At 36.1% G+C, this 22,422-nt stretch overlaps 1 protein-coding gene across 2 annotated transcripts in view; it reads right to left on the bottom strand.

The window, feature by feature from the left end:
• anxa11a (annexin A11a) overlaps positions 1–22,422 on the bottom strand; it is a 92,629-nt gene that overhangs the window by 28,609 nt on the left and 41,598 nt on the right. Inside the window, exons 3-5 of one of the 2 annotated variants that reach the window (XM_039772981.1) lie at positions 19,335–19,376; positions 17,797–17,897; positions 9,484–9,789 (exon numbers count right to left, since the gene is read on the bottom strand). In XM_039772981.1, coding sequence (XP_039628915.1) covers positions 9,484–9,789; positions 17,797–17,897; positions 19,335–19,376 — 449 coding nt within the window. The remainder of the gene's footprint in view (positions 1–9,483; positions 9,790–17,796; positions 17,898–19,334; positions 19,377–22,422) is intronic. The other variant, XM_039772991.1, reaches the window with a different exon arrangement.

Here is a 22,422-nt window from a genome sequence, read left to right as displayed (position 1 = left end):
AGAAGATTCTACAAGGGCTAATAAAAAGAAAACAATACTTCTACAGGTATTCACTGTTGTGCCTGTGTCTTTACAAGCTGCTATGTATATGCAACACAATGCCTGTAATAATTTGTTCATTCAACTCAGTTTTAAAAAATAAGATGCCACTACATCATTGACATGCACAGACTCTCTTTGTCTACTTAACAGACTACATATACTGTATTTTTCCATGAAACAGTACCGATTAGAATATTGATGATTGTTTCTTGAAAAGAAAATAAACTGTTTCCATCTATACTGACTGCTAACTTCTAACCATATTAATAAAGCTGCTCTGCAAAAAACCTGAATCACATCCTACAGGATTGCCGCAGGAATGCAGACCTCTACTTTACAGCAGCACCAAATTTAAAACATTATATATACAGTATCACCTGTTTCACCTATTGATCTGAAATTTGGTACACATATACTACGTGATGTCTACTATCCGCTTTCGGGGTGATGATTGACCTACAAGGTTATTCCTCTTTTTATTTTTATTTTATTGTAGAATCAACTCTCGGCAAGCAGCCACCTTCGCTGTCACTTCCCCTACCTCTTCATATCTTAAATCATTCTTGAGGCAGATTGAAGACTTCAGTGCCAGCTTAAGTGAAAAATTTTAAAAAGTGTATTAATTAATTGTAACACAAACGCTGACTTAATCAGTTTTAATGCGAAAAGATGCCGACGAAAGAAGAGAAGAAGCGGGCTGCTAGGGTAGAGAAACGAAGCACATAAACCACTCAGCAAACAAATGCTAAACTACAGAGAAAAAGAATGAAAAATATTTTTTTTCAAGACTGCACACAGTCCTACCAAAGAAGAAGAATGTGGAGGAAAATAAACATGGTTGCAATGGCGAATCGGATAGAGGAGGGGGAATGAGATGGAGAAAACCGAGACAGAAATTTTCTAAAGTATAGGAGCACTTCACTGAAAAAGAAATTGTTGCATGCAGATTATGCAAAGCGGAGCTTTGTTTTCAAAACAGCTTTGTTTCTGAAACAAGCATCTTGGAGCAGCCGCCCTCTCAAGAGGTAAGTTTTAGCGAGCATCTTTTAATGTTGAAGTTTGTACTATAATGCGTATATCAAGGTTTAGACAATGATAGTTAACCCTTAAACCGACACATACTTGGGGGTTAATGCACCCCTGGACACCAAATATTTTTTGGCTGAAAATTTGAAGTAAACGTCACAATTCACAAAGAATATGTGAAATTTTAATGGAACACATTTTTTTTTCCATGCAAAGAGCATCACAATTACTGCAACACTGATCATTTTACATACTGCAAATGAACTGTAAAAACTATTAAAAAAAAAACTACTGCAACAATCTATTATTATATGTTCAAGGTGCAACTGAAGTTATTGATGAAATTCAGTAAATCACCGAGCCAACTGTGATTGAACTGTCTGCACACAAACACACAGAGGTAAACCCTGATGATTGCAGGTTCATCTAGTGCAGCGACTCAATACCAGAGACAGTGCTGCTGCAGTTCTGCCGGGGCTGGCAGTGCTCCTCAGCTGGCGGCTCAATGAATGTACAGCACTGACTGATCAGCTCCAGTGTGCTGCCAAACTGCTCTGTGAAGCAAATATAGACAGTTGAGGGGTTTAATGAATGTACGTCGTTACTCCATTATTTTTTTATTTTGGCATAATATAGTACGTGATGTGATAAACTACAACACTTTTTCTTCAGAGTGTGAGGATGAGTAAAACATCTTTCTCTGTCTGCAAAATCATTCTTGTGTATCCCTGCTACCTCTACTCCCTCTGAGCATCTCTTCTCAGCAGCTAGGAACACTGTCTCAGAGAGCCAGCCTCACATCAGAGCATATCGAAATGCTCACATTCCTGCACTGCAATCAGGAATATATGCACTGAATTTTTAATAAACTGTACATTATTGTTTTATTTTATTTGTATTTAAGCTTTATTTAAACTTTTGGACTTTAAGACACACCAAAGTTAAATGCACTTTTTTTGTTTAAAGACTATGTGCACTTTAGTTTGTAATGTTTAATGTATTTCTTTTTTATTGTGATGGTCACACTAATATAAAACATGATTATTTTCAATGCATATGTTTCATTGGTTATTTTAATTTGATTGTTATTAATTTTAATTGTGTTAATGCAGAGACATCAGGGTGACATTCACAGGCGGACAGACATGAGCAGATGAGGTAAGACCTGCACTGGAGCCCAGAACAGGATGTGCAACCACAAGTAGCAGGGATTAAAATAGTCAGGCATGAAATAATCGTGACTAAATTGGGAAAAGAATTAAAGGAACACTTTTTAATCAGAGTATACCATAAAGTCAATGAAACTTATGGGATATTAATCTGGTCAGTTAAGTAGCAGAGGGGGTTGTTAATCAGTTTCAGCTGCTGTGGTGTTAATGAAATTAACAACAGATGCACTAGAGGGGCAACAATGAGATGACCCCCAAAACAGGAATGGTTTAACAGGTGGAGGCCACTGACATTTTTCCCTCCTCATCTTTTCTGACTGTTTCTTCACTAGTTTTGCATTTGGCTACAGTCAGTGTCACTACTGGTAGCACGAGGTGATACCTGGACCCTACAGAGGTTGCACAGGTAGTCCAACTTCTCCAGGATGGCACATCAATACGTGTCATTGCCAGAAGGTTTGCTGTGTCTCCCTGCACAGTCTCAAGGGCATGGAGGAGATTCTAGGAGACAAGCAGTTACTCTAGGAGAGCTGGAGAGGGCCATAGAAGGTCCATAACCCATCAGCAGGACCAGTATCTGCTCCTTTGGGCAAGGAGGAACAGGATGAGCACTGCCAGAGCTCTACAAAATGACCTCCAGCAGGCCACTGGTGTGAATGTCTCTGACCAAACAATCAGAAACAGACTTCATGAGGGTTGCCTGAGGGCCCAAATGTCTACTGCCCTGTGCTCACTGCACAGCACCGGGAGCTCAATTGGCATTTGCCATAGAATACCAGAATTGGCAGGTCCACCACTGGCGTCCTGTGCTTTTCACAGATGAGAGCAGGTTCACCCTGAGTATATGTGAAAGACGTGAAAGGGTCAGGAGAAGCTGTGGAGAATATTATGCTGCCTGTAACATCGTTTAGCATGACTGGTTTGGTGGTGGGTCAGTGATGATCTTGGAGGCATATCCATGGAGCGACTCACAGACCTCTACAGGCTAGACAACGGCATCTTGACTGCCATTAGGTATCAGGATGAAATCCTTGGACCCATTGTCAGACCCTACGCTGGTGCAGTAGGTCCTGGTTTCCTCCTAATGCACGACAATGCCCGGCCTCATGTGGCAAGAGTATGCAGGCAGTACCTGGAGGATGAAGGAATTGAAACAATTGAATGGCCTTCACGATCCCCTGACTTAAACCCAATAGAACATCTGTGGGACATTATGTTTCGGTCCATTAGGCGCCAGGTTGCTCCTCAGACTGTACAACAGCTCAGGGATGCCCTCATACAGATCTGGGAGGAAATGTCACAAGACACCATCCGTCGTCTCATTAGGAGCATGCCCGATGTTGTCAAGCATGCATACAAGCTCGTGGGGCCACACAAGATACTGAAAAGCATTTTGAGTAGCAGAAATTAAGTTTTGAAAAAATGGACTAGCCTGCCACATCTTCATTTCACTCTGATTTTAGGGTGTCTACACAATTGAGCCCTCTGTAGGCAGAAAACTTTTATTTCCATTAAAAGACTTGGCATCCTTTTGTTCCTAAGACATTGCCCTGTCGTTATTTGTATAGATATCCAACTTCATATTGAGATCTGATGTATCTAATGTGTTTCTTTAAAGTGTTCCTTTAATTTTTGTGAGCAGTGTATATGTATATATATATATATATATATATATATATATATATATATATATATATATATATATATATATATATATATATATATATATATATATATATATATATATATATATATATATATATACACACATATATATATATATATATATATATATATATGTATATGTATGTGTATATATATGTATATGTATGTGTATATATATGTATATGTATATATATGTATGTGTATATATATGTATGTGTACATTTTCAGAATGGTATTGTCTTTAAATAATAACCACCAAAATGTCAACGTAAAGTGCAGTTTTTCTTCTTAAAAAAATAAGGCAGAAACATAAAAGGTAATTTGACCAACTTAATCTTTAAACTCTGAGTAACCTTAGCCAAAATTATTTTGTACATTAGGCTAAAACAGTGTGATCATTGAACATTTTGTAATTACATGTAATTAGAATTACTAACGGTCACGGAAGTCCAATGATCCCCAGTAAGAGCCACAAAGTCCGCTTTCTGTAATTCATCTAATTTTGCTTGCTTTTCAGTGTGCACAAAACCATGCTTTTATCAAGGCTTCGCACAGGTAGTCGTTTGAAATGAAATTTTCCTCCGATCAGTCGTAGGAGGAACGTACTTTTATTCCAACTCTAACATTTTTGTAGCTGTGATGTGTGCATCAGTGTAATCGATGTACCAGGAAATCATGCATTGACAAAAGTTCCCCTTTGCTTGGAATTGAAAGTGTGATTAAATGCGTTATTTTTTTTAACGCGTTATGGAGTACATGCATCGAAGCTTCTCAGCTGTGCTTGTGCTAAGAAAAGGAAACATTTTAAAATAACGTAACATGATTCTGCGTTAACCGCATATTTTTTCATACGTCCCAAATCAAGGAGATGCGAGGGTAAAATGAATCGGGAAGTGCGCATACATACTCAAGTCATCCCATCTTGGGAATCGAACCTCGGATGTCGGCGCTAGAGGCGAAGCCTCTACAATTGTGCCACGCGGTGTGGCTTGTCTATTTGAGGGTATGTAGATCGGGATATATATATATATAGATATATATATAGAGATATATATATATATATATATATATATATATATATATATATATAGAGATATATATATATATATAGATATATATATATATATATATATATATATATATATATATATATATATATATAGAGATATATATATATATATATATATAGAGATATATATATATATATATATATTCGATTTCTGACTGCATTAATAAACAGCTCGTCTTCCTCTTTATCTGAGATGTGACACACTGCATGCACGGGTTTTTTTTTTTTTCACTGTCTTCCATTAGCAGGACATTGACTTTTTCCACCGTGTGCTTTGTTTCCGCAGTAGGTGCACTTATGAATATGCTTGTATGTATCAGACGCTTCATATTTTTTTGCTGCCTTCTAAATTGTGTAATTCGTTTTTTGTTCAGCACTCTTTGGAACTGTTGCTTTTTGTCTGTGCACTGCGTCAGTTCACGTGAGCTGCTTGGTGTTCTTGTATCGAAGGTTCCCAGCTGTGCTGGTGCCATCTCGTGTGATGTCCACGGCTGTATGTAATGTTAGCTAAGACCCGGTGCTTAAAAGTTTCTCTCGCAGTTTCGCTGAGTTTGTGCCAAACACCACCCTGACCATCTCATCTTCCTCTGCATAAGCAGAGTCCTTCACCCGTGAATATTTAGCGGCAGTGTTTCTATTGGATTGCCGCTGACGGACGGCCTTATATGGGCAGGCAATAAATTACAAACGCCAGCAGCAGCCTGTCTATGAACTTAAAGTTTAGGTTTTCACCGTGCTTTGTTTCCGAAGTAGCAGCACTCATGAATATGGTTGTATATGTCAGTCGCTCGCTTCTTATTGTTTCGCTGCCTTCTCAATTATATAATGCATGTTTTCTTCAGCGCTTTTTTGAGGTCTTCCTGGTTTTCTACGCACTGCGTTGCTAGTCAGGTCACGTGATTATGTGGGCGGCGTGATGATGTCACATGAAACTCCGCCCCCCACGGCTTTCGAGCTCAACTCCATTACAGAAAATGGAGAAACTTACCTTCCAGTTATGACCATTACGCGTAGAATTCCGAAATGAAACCTGCCCAACTTTTGTAAGTAAGCTGTAAGGAATGAGCCTGCCAAATTTGAGCCTTCTACCCACACGGGAACTTGGAGAATTATTGATGAGTATGTGAGTCAGTCAGTCAGTGAAGGCTTTGCCTTTTATTAGTATAGATAAACTATAAAAGACATTAAACATCAACTTCTAAAACACATAGATAGTAGCTGCTGATTAATTTTGTCAAACGCACAAATATCATCTTCATCGTGTAGCTTTATTGATAGCTGGATAAAACTATATTTGTCCTCAGGCTGAAATTGTTTTTTTTTTTTTATAGAACCACAATAAATAAATAACCAACATGTAATGCTTAAGAGGCTGCAAGGTCACAGTCTGAACAAACTTGATGCAACCAGGTTTTTGACAATTTCCATCTCCAGGCTGGCACCACACTTTAGTAAATGGCATCTCTCACATCATAGGCCAACCTACACACAGGGCAATCCTAATTGGGATGTTGTCTAGGTGAAATGAAACATGACAAAAAGAGATAATCAACGCTGTTGTCTGAAGGACTCCACACTGGGCAAGATTATCCTATTATAAATATCAACACTGGTGACAAAATCCAACCATTTGTTATCCAAGTTCCTTGGCTGACAGTGTGACTCCAGGCAATACAAGTCATGTTTTACCAATGTAAGTGTCTCAACCACATACAAAAGAACTGACAAAACGCAGTCTGAATATATTCTAAATTTAGTGCTGTGGCTCAGATATCTCTATTGTCAAAACCTATTAGTACATGCCATTACAAATGAAGCCAGACCCATATGGCACATCACTTCATCATAAGGAATTAGAAGTTACAGTGGATATGAGGTAGATAAAAGACTCTAAAGCAATACAAATTGAAATGGGTGTCAGTGATCTAGCCCAAGTTCTGTATTTTCATCTTTATCCAAGTGACATGAAGACTCACCACAAAGCATGGTCTTAAAACAGAAAAAAAAAAAAAATCATAGAACTGTAAACAGGTATTTTGGATAAATATAAAATCAAAGTAATAAGTGGATTTGGATACAAAACTATATTATTCTCAAAACATTTATTTTCATATGTGAAAATGTGATTATTATTGAGCTAAAACAAATTTACACAAAAAAGAGGGTCAATAATAGTACCTGTCACAAGTTATTTTACAGAGTCTGAAATCCAAAAACTATGAGTTAGCAGTATTGTCAAAAATCCACCACCTTTCTTGAGCCATTTAAAAAAAAAAAAAAATCTGCTTCTTTTTTATTCACTACCAAAATCCATGGAGCAGGACATGTCTTCTTGCTACCCTATCTTCTTGTTTTTTATGAAATCACCAATCACTCTGGCAAATATTTTTAAAGAGGTAGACCATATTATTGAACACACTTTATATACAGGTTCATACACAAAAGGTAACACCTAGGTTAATCCATAGAGCAAAAAAAAAAAAAAAAATCTAGTAAACTGGATCACTTGGTATACTGCCCGAGCCTACCAAGAACACTGATATAAAAAACTAGTGTTGACTGGCAAAATTCTTTCAGTAATTTCATTTGAGGTATACATGAGATGACCATAATGAGAACTCATACCAGATATATAACACTGATCCATGTGTGCGGCAACCAGCACCACATGGCTAATTTGCATGGATAATCCTCAAAGCATCCAGCTATGATCTCAAAGCAAGTCTTTAAGAAGCCTTCCCTCCTCAGAAAATAGAGAAGACACTATGAAATAATTACAAGATTTATTACCATTTACAGGGCATTTCTTTCTTCTTCATGCAAGAAGAAAGTGTGAAGCACCTGCACAGATGCCTGGGAAAAAAAAGCTATGCCGTGAGCCAATAGAATGAGCCAATCCCACTCTGCTGCTTTGTGGCAAGGCCAATGTGTGCCCCAAGAATGGAACTCTATGAGCATAATGATCTGTTTTAGTTATTTATTTCTAACTTGTGGCCATTTGTTGTATTTTGTTTGTGGCCTTCACTCCATCTGTGTCTTTTGTTTTTTGAGGCATTGTGGGGAAGCAATTAGCACTGCTACCTCTCAGATCAGTTCACATTTTTAGCCACAATAGTCAACCCAGCATAGCTGACAGATGCCCACCTAGCCCTCAGGGACACTTAAGAGACCACTGCACTTTTATAATCCACTCAAAACTACAGTACTTCAGTTCCTCCTTTCAAAATTGAGTTTGATGTATATTGCAGATTTAAACAAAGTTCCCAACCATCTGCGTTATTTTGCCGAACTCACAGTGAAGTTAACTCCATATGGTTTGCTCATTACTAATAAACACCAATATTAAGTCCTGTAGTGGAAGAACCAAGCAGACAGTTTACAAGGAAGAAGATGTTCTGTGTACACAAATCAGATATGGGAAATTAAACAGAAAATGACATGCAAAAATTACAAAGAAGTAAGTACAAAGTGTGCTGTGAAAAAAAAGAACTCTGTTAATATCAGTGGAAAGAAAAAAAATTAAAAAAAAAAAAAAGGAATTGCAGCTATCTACTGGAATTATACATATAAAAGATTGATCTCTGTGGTTTCCTATTATCACCAATTTCATTGTCCTGTATTGTATGAGGAATACTTTTAAGTGTATCCAGTTTTCTTTGAAAGCTTTATCACAGCAGTCTGAAATCTGCTGTTTATAAAATATAAAGTTTTATATTTTACTTTGGATAAACAAATGGCCCTATGACCTTAAAGGATAAGTTTTGTGTTTTGCAAGTCAAAATTATTTCCTTACAACCATGCTATATATTAATTTGCCACATGATATTATGCTCTAATGTAAAGCATTTTTTTTAAAATACCAAGCCTGTTTGGTACCTTTTGCCTCTATTTTCAAGTATAAGGAGTTCAAACATGAAAATAAAAGCCTTATACTTTCTGAAAACATCTTTTTCAAGCTGACAGTACTGAAGAGTATTAATCTGCGACTTGAGATTGCATATTGTAAAAGAGCATATTCATGTTGTTTTAGCAAGGAAGAAGAGCAAAAAGCAAAATATTTTTGTGAGCTTCAATCATTTTAAAAGGAGACTGGCCATGTACTTCACCTCATTATTTGTCTTCATTTGCATTAAAGAAGAGCGCAGTGCCTTTCAATGTATATTTTTCTTCTCAAAAATCATCATCAGGCAATATCTTTGCCAAAATATATATATATATATATATATATATATATATATATATATATATATATATATGATATATATATATATATATATATATATATATATATATATATATATGTGGTAAAGTGATATATAGCATGATTGTGAAGAAATACCTTTGACTTGAAATATGGCAATCTTATTGTTTAAGATAGTTAAGATTTACTGTATATTAAAAAAAATATTAACAAAAAAAACTTTGCAACATTCAATTTTAATTAAGAAATTTGCTAGGATAAAAAAAAAAACAAACAACAATATGCACTGAAGTTTAACTGATATAAAGTACCTTTAAAGGTGCTACAGTTGGCGCTGGATAGGAGGGCATTGATGGATTTGTTGCAGGAGCTCCTGGGTAACCAGGTACTGGTTGTTGGCCTGCAGGTGGCATTGGCTGACCAGGAGCTGGACCTCCTGGATACCCTCCTGCTTGAGGCATGTTTCCACCAGGCTGTGGATATCCTCCAAAAGGCTGCTGGCCAGGTGGTGGGGCTCCAAAACCTGAAGGCTGAGGAGCAGGATAACCAGCAGTTCCCTGATTAAACATTGAAGGGTTTGGATTGATTCCACCAAATGAAGCAGATATCTGATCAGCCTGCAACAGAAATAAATAAATAAAATATACATTTAAAAACATATAAAACAAATAAATATACTGTACCCATTATTGCTTAAAGAGATCATCTAAAAAAGGGGGTGGGGGCAATGCTACAAGGATTATTCCCATTCTCTTACGCAAATCATAATTAATATGACCAATTCAAGATACACTTGGAAAACTTACAATATTAAAAATACTGCATACAGCATATATGCTTGACATTTTCAGTATATTTTTGTATAGTTCTCTTCACAGACTAATGAGTGCACTAGGCTGGGACATACATGCAAACACAAACATTACAAATTACTAAGTACAAATGAGTACATGTAATGACACAAATTTGTTTAAACAGACAGTAAAATAAAGGAGTCTGAAACTGATTAACATATATCAAAGCCCAACAGTATCTGTCCAATGATTAGTTTTTGAAACGAAAAATATTTTTCAAAAAAGTTCAAAATAATCACTTTTCGTTTACCAAATTTGACTGCTATCAATTCTCATTTGTTTTAAAAGCATAGACAGCTTTAAATTGGAAAAATATATTTACCTATTAAAATAAGACTGCTGTTAAAGAAAACAATGATCCCAAACTGAAAGTATGGTTCTCCACACAGCACATTCCAAGCCTTGGCATTTCATAAAGCATCTTGTGCTTAGTATTTGCAATGATGGCATCTAGTGCTCTCACAGCCATGTTTGTCTATGTTTCCTTGCTACTGTTTGGCAATGTTATTTAAATTAATCAAAGGGAGAGAAGAGATAAATAAGTAAAATAAGCATTCTCTTGTAAACTTACATTTAACAGTTATACAAGAAAAAAATACTTCACTACACTGCTCTAGTAGTTGAAATACAAGATATGCTTGACAAAGTCATAAATAAGATAATTAAGACTAAAATGTGGGAATGTGCATTTGTATGTGTGTTTGCTGATAAATACACAAAAGTCACTTTTAAAAGCAAAAGACTAAAATATGAGACAAAAGACACAATTCTCCATGCAAGGTAATTTGAATGAGAAAAAAAATGCACCCACTGGAAAAAAATACAGCAAGTGCTTTTGGTAGTGACAGGGTACTGGTGTTTTGTTATCTGAACAGTAGTTTGCTAGATAAGTATGGCTATAAGTATAAGTACATACTCAGCCTTCTGTGAACAAACAAGAAATCAAACAAATGTTGTTTGAATACACATCCAAGTTTTCCTCTGCTTGCCCACAAGTAAATAACTACAAACATGTAGATATCTGGTTCCCCAAAGAGAAGTTTCCAGCTCCAATAGTTCACAAGTGACAACAGGTTGCCACAATGTAGGTGGTTAAGGCCTTGTTCACACGGGCGTTAAAATCGAGCGGTTTTTTTTGTGTTCCTAGCGTCCGGTGAGCGCGGATCAAGCGCCGAGTGTTTTCTACACGTAGGAGTCAATGAGAGTGTTCACACGGGCTTTGGTGACGTGCGTTTGTCCGGCAGCGCGTTTATACGGCATCAAAAAAACGTTGCACGCAGCTTTTTCTTGGCGTTCAAAACCCAACGAACGCAAGGAAACCGCTTCTAGTTCGTTTTCTGCGCATTTATTTAACGCTTCGGAGGACCGGATATATATAAGTTTACATGTTGTATATGAAAAAATATTAATTTTATTGTCTCGTGTAATTTGTAAACCATGAACCTATTAATTTATGTTCTAATATAATATTTTATAACGATTATGTAGGGGGGGCATTTCAGTGCATAACACCAGTGTAAGCGCACACTCGACTGCTGTTTCCTTACCTCAAAGTGACAAGTAGTCTCTCTTCAGGGCTAACACCAAGTCGCATATTGGTTGATCGGCGTGCAATGTGGCATTGCACCAGCTGCAGCAGACAATCAAAAGTGGAAACTGACATCCAACAGTAATTAAAAAACTTGCGCGGAAATTTTCGCATTTCTTCATGAAAAAGTGATGCGCTGTGAATACTTTCCGGATGCACTGTAAATTGTATAATTGTAAAAAGATTGTTACTGAGTCTCGACTGGAAATCAAATCATTGATGTTTCTGATAGCTGCTCCACACATTATTTTAAGTACTCTCAGTATTCGGTGGTTTTCAAACTACTTCCATCAACTTACTCAAAATTTCTAAATAGTACGAACTAATGCAGTCTGCTACAGACACTGCACAGCAAAACAACACAGCATTATTCACTTATTTTGAATGGCTGCCTCAGTATACTATAGCAAAGAAAACTTGCCTTATTCTCTTATTAGTTTTTATTTTACCAATTCAGAGTTAGTTTGAAAATAGTTTGATAAAAATGACATTTTTATCATTTCAACATCAAGTGACTCCGTGAGAACCCTAACTACAAAGAGGACTATTTCATTTATGTTAGGTAGAATGCCCAGAAGGGACTGGGTGGTCCCGTGGCCTGGAACCCCTGCAGATTTTTTTTTTTTTCCTCCGGCCATCTGGAGTTTTTTTTTTGTTTGTTTTTTCTGTCCACCCTGGCCATCAGACCTTACTCCTTTTCTATGTAACTAATGTTTTATTTTAATTTATTTTGTCTTTTATTTTTCTTTTCTTCGTTATGTAAAGCACTTTGAGCTACTTTTTGTATGAAAATGTGCTATATAAATAAATGTTGTTATTTAAAAACCATCATGTCATCTAATTCAATCCACACAACTGGCAGTAGGGTGCTAATACATTTCTGCCAAGATGATTTCAGATGGCAGGTCACTAGGGTATTTAATAAAGGGGCCAGAACAAGAAACGTTTGTCAAAAATTAGCAGGGTCAAAGCTATTAGAAAAGTTCTAAACCAAAACATCAAATCCAATAAGTAAACCAGAAACTCTTAGTTGTAGGCAGTACCAAAAAATTGTGATGTGTCCTAGCACTTAAATACTGTGATGTCAGTCAACACAAGTCCCGGGGGACGTCTCTTGAAAACTGATTGTCACGTCATGGCAATGGGACAGAAATATGCTCACCCCCATAAGAAAACATAATGTTGTCATGGTATTTCCAAAACATGATTTTAAAATAAAACTCCCAAACTCAAATTGTACATAGAAAATTAAAGCAAAAATGAAATCTCCATATTTCAAAACCAAAATAAACAAAAAAAACCTAACAAAAAATGCAGTGTTATTTATTAAAAAAAAAAAAAACCAACCACAAATCACATATCCCAACAAATGCAAGGCATCAAGAGTTCCTGTTGGACTAGTTATTTTGTCAGTACCAAGAGGTCCATAGCTATTTTACATATATACAATTACAGTTACATTTCTAGTAAGAGATATCAGCTGAAACTGAATTATAATTTCAGATAATTACTTTTCTCAAGCATTTAATTCAAAACGAATTAAAGCTATTTCAAATATCTGAATTTTTTTTTTGACTAGTCAAAATGTAAATACATGAAAGTGATTTAAAAGAAATTCTACAGCCTTTTAAAATATATTTTGAAGAATTTTACCCATCCAGTGTTGAATCTACAAGCAGCAGACAGGGGCACACATTTTCATGGCTCTTCTCCAGCTGGAGAAATGTGTCCCTTCCAGTGGAAAGGACCAAAGGGCACAATGGAGAAAAAAAGTGAGAAGAGACTTCCTGACGTCTTTTTAAATAGGAAAAGCTCAATTTTAGCTGTCCAATGTTCATTCTGTAAACAGAAGAGCATTTTAAGGACAAGGCTCTGCTGTGGAAAAGACTATCCCCTTACAGTGGATGGGATGAAGAGGTTTGTTAAATACAAAGTTGATATAGTAGGCTGTCTACAGTCTTTCTAAACACTTTTTAAAACAATTTTAGCTATACAGTGTTTGTTGTGCAAGCAGCTTACAGGGGCAAACATTTCTACAGCAAAGGCACAGTTGTGATGTGGAGTTTCTGGTGGAAGAGATGGAGGGGTATAGTGGATATGAAAGTGTCACGTAAGACTGCCTGACAGGCTTATTAAAGAGATTGTGCACCATTTTAACAACTTAGTGTTCATTTTGCAATGGGGCATAGCAGATAAAGATTATCATTGAATGTTTTCTACAAGTTTTTTTTTTTTGTAAATATACTAGGGCGTTTTGCCCCGTGTTCGCTTCGCTCACCATCCCCCTTCACCCCTGGCCAGCGCTACATGCCAGCCACTTCGTGCCTCTGGCACTCGTGTTGTGAAGAGGGAGGCTGAACACATCCCAAGGAGACGCGGTTGCTCCTCTGAAACACCCTCTTAAAAGGGGATACAATGGGAAACAAATACAGTTTTTTAATTTTTTTTTTTTTACCTCCTCTTTGCTCGATCAGCTGCTAGCTTGCTGCTGCTGTGGCCGTGCCGTGTGATCTGCCTCTCATGCGGTGCTTCAAACATTTAAAAGCCTGTACAGCAGCTGTCATTTTATCTCACTGCCTTGTCTCTCTTCTTCCCCAGACATCCTCAGAAGATTTTCTATTCTTTTAATTGAGAGACGTAACTGTCCCCTCCAACTACACACAGAGCTCGATTCACTCCTGAAAGAGACTTATGTTTGTTTAATGTGTTTCAATAACTTTTCTGTCTCTAAAATCTCCTGTGCAACTCTGTGACCTAAGCGTAACAGCATATGTGGATTTCACTTTCACCAAACAACAAATCTTTTAATTCTCACGGATACACCTCTTCATTGGGAAGAAACAGCACTTTTTCCTGATGGCAACACGAATTAGATGATCTACATGTCTCCGAATTAAAGTTTAAATCTGAACAATATATTCAATCTCTTTTCGCTGTTCCATTATTTCACCAAGTAATAATTTCCGTTTGTTTGCACTAATGCGATCTTTACTATTATTTTTTTGAGACTTTCAATGTCTCGTACTTTCATTATCTCTAACCTGCTCTGCATGTGTACTGCACCAACGTTTTTGAATTTTATACAACGTCATCTACCCTTTTATTTCAGGCCCCCGGGCATGGTTAAATCTCTTAACACAAAGTCTTGTCTCGCAGGACATGAAAGTGTCTCTCTGAGAAAATCACGTCTCATCTCCCAAGATTTTTTTACTATAATAGAGAGATTTGATCAGTTTTAATATGCCATTTTCAACTGTGCATGTAATGTATGGGAAAATGAGTTGTACAGGGTAATGACACCTGCTGTGAAAATGAGATCTTTTCCTAATTTAAAGGGGTGGTCACGACAGGCAAGGGATTTTTTTTTTTGATAGAACTTGAATTATTTCATCCACATGGTTTTATTCACACATATGACAGAGGTGAAATTTGAGTTCCACGGCAAAGCCTTTCCCATGGAAATGTTTTTTTTCCCGTTTTTCCCCCAGAAAAAAGGTACCTGAGCAAATGTTTAAGAGCAAGGCACCAGGTATGGTGCAAAAGTGGATTAGAACATTTATTTTAATGTTTTCACTTTTAAATATCTGTTTACATAGTTATTTGTGGCCAAGTAATTTTTATAATTATCACAATTACAAAGTTATTACAATATACAAAGTTTACTGTCTGCCATCAATCAAAGAGCACTCCATTAAAATGAAAATAACATAAAATGCAGATTTCATGACATCGCTGTGTGTGATGAAACAGTGGGCAGATTGCTGAGCATGCATGTTTACGGACAGACAGGCTGGCATTCTGCATGGTACATGCATTAAATCAAAAGAAAAAAGGCATGCAAAGATACACTAAATCACTGAATTCCACAGGGCACAGATATCTTCATAACAAGTGTTCCACTTGATGGGCAAATGTATTTCAAATGTTTTGCATGCAACCAGCAACCAAACGTTTTGATTACCTGTTGCATCATATTCCTCCAATTGTTTATTTTTCTGGCACAAGCGTAACCAGTCTCTCCTTGAAACTCACCATTTGGGATACACAGCTGCTGCATCAGTGGTGTCATGTAGCTAAAAAAAAGTTTTGCATGTGGGTCTCGAAGACTGATGTCAGTTTCGCCATGTGCACGTCAAGTATCAACCAGCCTTTAGTGGAACATGGCTCATTATTTTCCAATGGGGAATCTAATCTGGCCCTATGCTGACACATATGTTAATAGTACATCTGCTAAACAATTAAAAAAAAATACCTGTTACAATATAATTAGTTTAAAGTTTCAATGATTTAGTTCGCTACTGGTGAACTATGCAGAAGTGATAATCACCAAAGCCTATTTTTGGTCGAATTTGTGACCATTTTAGTTGCAGTCTGGAGCCCTGATGCCTATACAGTATGTGCCACAAACATTCTTTCAGTCTGGATCAGCTGTGACAACTGCACTAGTTGCCACCTTGATCATTTGTTATTTTTGTTTATTCACGGAAGATAACACCTACAAAATGTAATATGGTATGTCTATATGTTATTTTACCAGTGATACATTCTTTTCTTTCAGATACACAAGATGACATTTAAGGTTCATAAATTGCCTGCCCTGGCATAAATATCTGTCAGTCAATCATTTTCTAACCATGCCTAGTCATGAACAGAGCCAGCCTAGGGCACAAGGCAGGAAGAAATCTTGGACAGGACACCAGTAAATCTCAGTTCGAACACACACACACACACATATCCCAGCCACAAACTAGGGCCAATTTAGTATCTCTAATCCATCTAACTTGTATGTCTTTGGACTGTAGGAAGAAACCGGAGCACCTGAAGGAAACCCACAGAAACTCAGGGAGAACATGCACACTCCATACAGGAAGAAGCCGGGACGCTACCACTGCACATGACACCCGTGTAAATATCTAGCAAAGGGTAAATATGCAACTCTGCATCTGAAGGTAGCAAATACAGCCTGTGAACTAAAAAATTATGTTACTTCAGTGCAATTGTGAGTGATAAAGGTAGCAACTGTCAGGTATATTTAGCAGAATAAATAAGATGGTATTTATATATCCTATTTGAAGAAATAATGTGGTTTCCTTTGTCCCAATGATTGTTACTAAAATGATTTTCTCTAGTTAATCAGATTTGTATCACTAAAAGAACAACTGTCAGACAGCTACATGAGTGTAAGTGGGTTACTTAACAAAATTATTGTCTTGAACTACACTAATGTCCCAGAGCGCTTCATACACAAAATTAGTGCTGCTATGGAACAATATTGTCTGTGTTTTATGTAGTGAACAACCAACCATTTTCTCAGTTTTGCTAGTGAAACACTCACACACAACATGTATTGATGATATTGGGAGGAATCCTCCTCCTCAGGAGAATATGGTGCAGGTGCTATCAGGATTAATCTACTCCACACTGTACAGAGCATTGCAGCACAACTTGGCGGGACAGGAAAGGACAGTAAGTTCTACTTATCCATTTTCTGAACCCACTTATCCAGAGCAGGGTCAGGGGGAAGGAGACAATTACCTGATTAAGAAAATTTGACTAGACTAACTGTTAGTGTCAATTACATATAATAATCAAGACAACCCTCAAAAAGGTCCCTAAATTTCTAATTGTCAAAATGAAAGTACAGATCTCCAGTTTTGATTTTCAGCAGTCAAAATATAAATTTAGATATTGTGAATAGAGTTAGTACAAATAAAACAAGTATTAAAAGTATTGCGGCTTCAAAGATGCAATACTTTGGTAATGTTAACTATAAAACAGACGGCTTAACCATTCAAATGTTTACCTCCTGCATTATGCATTTCTTACAGAAAACTAGTACAAATGTATCAGGAATAGTATTTTTATGCTACATGTGTTCAATGTTAAAATGTGTCCATTTTTATATCCAGCGTTTAGTTTTGACAATCAGGTTACTTCCCCTGATAATGTTATTTGTTTAATAGCACTGAGAAAAGACAAATACATTCACACCTATTCACATATGTGAAAGGCTTAATGTCTTTCCAGTAACATAGCAAGATGTACAGTGTTTATGTTAAAATCCAGCTGCTTATATTGCAGCACACAGTTAAAAATGAAAAGACTACATCTTAAGTTCTGAAAAGAAAAAGGGACATCATACAGAACAAAATTTTACTTTCTTATTTCAGATTCTTGCTTACCATCCCCGAGATGTAGGAAGAGCTGAAGGCAGGATTTGACAAATTATCAAGTCCAATTGTAGAAGGATTAGGAAATCCACTACCCCATGGAGAACTACCACCTAGACAGCAAATAATAATAAAATGTCATCATATTAGATATGGGATATTTTGGTGCCGTTTAAAAGTTTTACTAGAATATACTGTCTTAATGAGCTTTGCATATAACATTTTATATTTTAATAGTAAAAAAGACAAAATTTAAAATTGAACAGTTTAATTTCAATAAGAATACACACTATATAGCTAATTTGTCTGTAGGAAAAAATATTTTTTTCTAAATAAAACAATATAGTTCATGAATATTATTATGATATATACAAGCTCATATTATTATTACTTCATTTTCTTCAAAGATATTCTATTCTTGTTATACTTTCCCAAGAGGTACATGCTTTTTTTTCCTTCCTACTAAAATAAATCTTACATTGGTACCCACTGTGCTGTGAGTATTAGGGCTACTGCCCTCTAATGACTGATGTCACATTACGTGATTTCTAGCTGCTACGTAAGCCAGACTGTTAAACCATGTACAACTAGTTTAGCTGCAATTTTTGCCCCCTTTTTTCCCTATTCTGTTGTGGTACCTAAAACATAAGGCATCAGACCGATGAGCTTCTCTTCTGTTTCTTATTCCTCATCACTGGATTATATGCATTGCACTTCCTGTTGAGCATTCATTGGTTTTTAACTCTTATACAGAGAGTCCTGCCATACAACTAAAGACAAAATCAAACACGTTTGTGCAAGTAGTGGCCTAGTTCGAATGAGTTTCTCAGTATGTCACACTAGGCAACTAAATTCCATAGAAGTGAGCCTTCAGCTTGCTAATATTGTGTAAATTAAAGGCTACGACTCAAAAATCCTGCGAAAAGTAGTCTAATGCAACAAGGTCTTTAGGAGGCAAAGTGTTGTTGGATTTTAAATCCAACAGCATTTATAATCTTGAATTCACAATCCCATACCTTTTTTTATTTATTTTTTTTACTGAAATCACATCCTCCAAGAATGTTTGTCTGTGGTAAAGTCTCACTTATAAGCTTCAATCTAATTTAGCACACCATTACAACTAGTCTACCCAAAAAAACTGTGACTAGCTCAATGTTTCTACTTACGTCTGAAGATACTCAACATGCATTCATGCAAAGATGCAAAAATACAAGTTATGTTCTGCACTTGATCAAAATCAATCATAATATTAGAGGAAGTGTCACCAATAAGAGCAGGTTAAACTCTGCATACCCCAACATCTTATTAGGTTGTCTGGCTAAATGACAAATTTTCTGCTCAGGAAAACACTTTGGAGAACATGGACCACAAAGAAGCCAGATCTACTTAAAAATGTAAAACTCAGAAGTTGTCAATTTAACTAACATGTATGAGTTACCAAAGCAGAAGTGCAAGATCAAATTGCATAAATGACACAGCAAACTGTGCAAACCAAGAAAGGTCTAAAATGCCAGAAAGTCAAAGCAATAACAGGCTTGAACCTCTCTTACCTTCAGTACCCGACATGAACATCTGCGTATAGAAACCATATACTGAAATGAGACATTATGCTGTTTGATAAGTTTTGAAGAAAAAAAAAAGTTTTTGCTGAATAAAAAATATCACCAAATCAATTACTTCCTGGCAAAACTGCTCTTAATGATTAGAAGCTGCTTACTTCTTTTACTGAAGCTAATCTTGGCACACCATTATGATGCATGCTCCTTTTAAACTGTGCAAAATGAAGATGAAGGAACAGCATTCAAAGAACTACAGTAAAAGTAACAGGCACAATTAATGCATTCAAAAGCTAAGACTAGTGCATGGTTTTGGCACTTCCTGACAAAATACACTTCCTGACATACTATCACTTTGGTCAGGATTTAGTGGAGTGTTTAAAATTCCTGTTATGCACACTCTTTGTAGAATCTTCATCATAAAAACCTCTATTTCTACCTTCTAACTGCTACTAACCTTTCTAATTATTCTCCTCTTGCCCAGAAATCTAAATTTAGAAGGACAAACAAATCACAGACAATTCTGGCACTCAATCATTTTTAGCATCTTCAAAAATGGTTCTGAATTAGTTTTACCAGATGTCCCATATTTCCTGGGGCAGATACATATCTATTGCCCGATTTTGGTGTCCCAATTAATTGTTTAAAACGTATCATCTGTCTCCTATTTTAAATATGAATTGCTTCTCATTTCATCAACAGAGTAGTATGCTAGTCATAGTACAAAGTACGAGGGAGTGTAGATCTTTCAATGCATATTCTGTATTAGGGCTTGGTATTGGCACGGATATCCCTAATCAATTCAATTCCAATTCACAATGACGATTCGATTCAATATTGATTTTATCTTGAGTGAAATAGTGTGCTCTGATATATTTGAAGTGGTTGCCATTTTAGAAATTACCTAACTATGCATACAGGACATTAGTATAATGCAACAAATTTCAGTAACACTTTATATGAAGGTTGTCTATATAGTGACTTAATTAACTATGTATAAGCATGGAATGACATTTAAGAAGAAATACTTTATTACCAATGAACAGTTAACATCAGTATTTAGAAGATGTAGAACAAAATACTGCTCTTTAAAAAATAAATAAATGCATACATAAATAAACATTTTCGCAGCACTGCACGATAATTTAATTAACATATGTATCGCCACATTAAAGTCCACATATATTATGGGGATGCTCCTTGATTTAATATAATGCAATGGCATCTTCTTTATAAAACATCTATATCAGCTTACAAATAGTATAAAATAGTCAAATATTGCTTGTTAAATAATAAGTATTTTATTAACTAACCTATTAGCGTGTTATGAATCTCCATGTAGATACATTTCAACATAACTGTTAGCCAAATTTTTTCCCCTGATGGACATTTAAAATAATCCTGATTTAGTCGAAATTAAAGAAACAGCGGGAAGACTCCTGCCTTTCTATAATTCTAAAAGATAAACATACAATATCTTCAGTTGCTCATGTATAGCAGTCGTATTAATCAGTTTTTGAAAATGTGTCTTTACACTTCCTCTTCAGACAAAAAAAAAAAAGTTTTAAATTGAGGCTCTAGAGCTGATGTTTGTTGACAGTGGTATTGGATAAATGAAACATAAAAGACAAAGAACCGGCCATCATGATTAACAATGCCACTACAATGATTTGTGTGGTGCAGCTTATGGAGATACTCGCATTGGCTGCTTTGCACACATGGTCAAATTGGTATTGTGTAGTCTTTACTCATTTGGATGCTAACTGAGATTACGTTTATGGTAGGGGTGTAATGATTCTGCAAATCCACGGCTTGGTTCAGACTTTGATTTTCAATCCACGGTTCAGTTCATACCTCTTTTTATTAAGGAAATAAACAAAAAATAATTGGGTTCTTATTAAGTCAATAACAATTACAAACACTAAAGACAACACCAAAGAACATGGTAGATTAAATTAACTTCAAATAAATTAACTATGTAAACAAAAAATAAATAATTAACAATTGTCTTAAGACCAATCTATATAAACAAAAATAAATTAAAAAATAAAAACCCAGTCTGAAATAGAGAGGTTGATGCCTTCAGTTTACTACACATTTCTGTGAAAATGCTTCAATTAAGTTTTATGTTTTTCTTCAAGAACACCATCATGTCCACATTCTCAGGCGAGAGGGTTACTTCTCTGTGCTGTGACAAAGTCCCCTGCACTAGACAGAACCCTCTTACCAGGAACATATGTTGCTGGATAGGGCAGAAATTTAAAACGTGGGTCAAGCAAGTAAAGTGCTAACATGAATAAACTGAACAACTGTTGACCAGTCGGGGTGTCTGTTGTTGAAATCAGAGACAATGGCAAATTTGTCATCTTTCACAACTGCTGAATCAGAGTCACTCCGTTTCATAGACGCCAGGATTGTTTGTTTCAGTGGCATTATCAATTAAACTGTTTGCAGCTGTTCAGTGCTCAGCAGAGTTGCCACCGTTTTCAGTGGTTTGAGAGAATGAACTATGTCCTCAGCTATTTTTACATCTTCATCAGAGACAGTAACAATGTCCTTAATGTTCCTCTTAATACTGCTGTCTGTAAGCGCAGCCTACTGTTTAAGGTAGTGCTCAAACATATCAATAAGCTTGTGTGAAGGAAGCTGGAGCATCTTGTTTTTCCTTTAGCACTGATACAGCATGGTGCTACGATGGAAAAAAGTGACCACTTTTCTCATTCCATGTAAAAGCCAGGCTATCTGTTTAATACCCAATCCCTTCTGTTATGTCAGGTTAACTGTATGTGCAAAACATAAAATGTGTGGTTGAAATCCAGCCGCTTCAACCGCATTCACAATGCTCTTGAATTTTTCTGTTGTCACAGGAATGATGGTGTTTGGTCTTTCAATTTTCCATTAGTATATCTGACAGGCTGTGTGACTTTAATATAATATATTTAATATAAATATAGTTTTTGAAATTACTGAGTTGCAGTACAGTAGTGTGCCATGATTGTAATGAAGCTCTGTCTTGCACTGGAGGTCCACACATTTGTAGTTAAAGCAATAATTTTTTGACATTGCTCAAATTCTCCACCAG

This window comes from Polypterus senegalus, chromosome 1, assembly GCF_016835505.1.
Source record: "Polypterus senegalus isolate Bchr_013 chromosome 1, ASM1683550v1, whole genome shotgun sequence".
Classification (NCBI taxonomy): Eukaryota; Metazoa; Chordata; class Cladistia; order Polypteriformes; family Polypteridae; genus Polypterus; species Polypterus senegalus.
The sequence above is the reverse complement of the archived record's forward strand: the minus strand, read 5'-3'. Positions and strand labels throughout refer to the sequence as shown.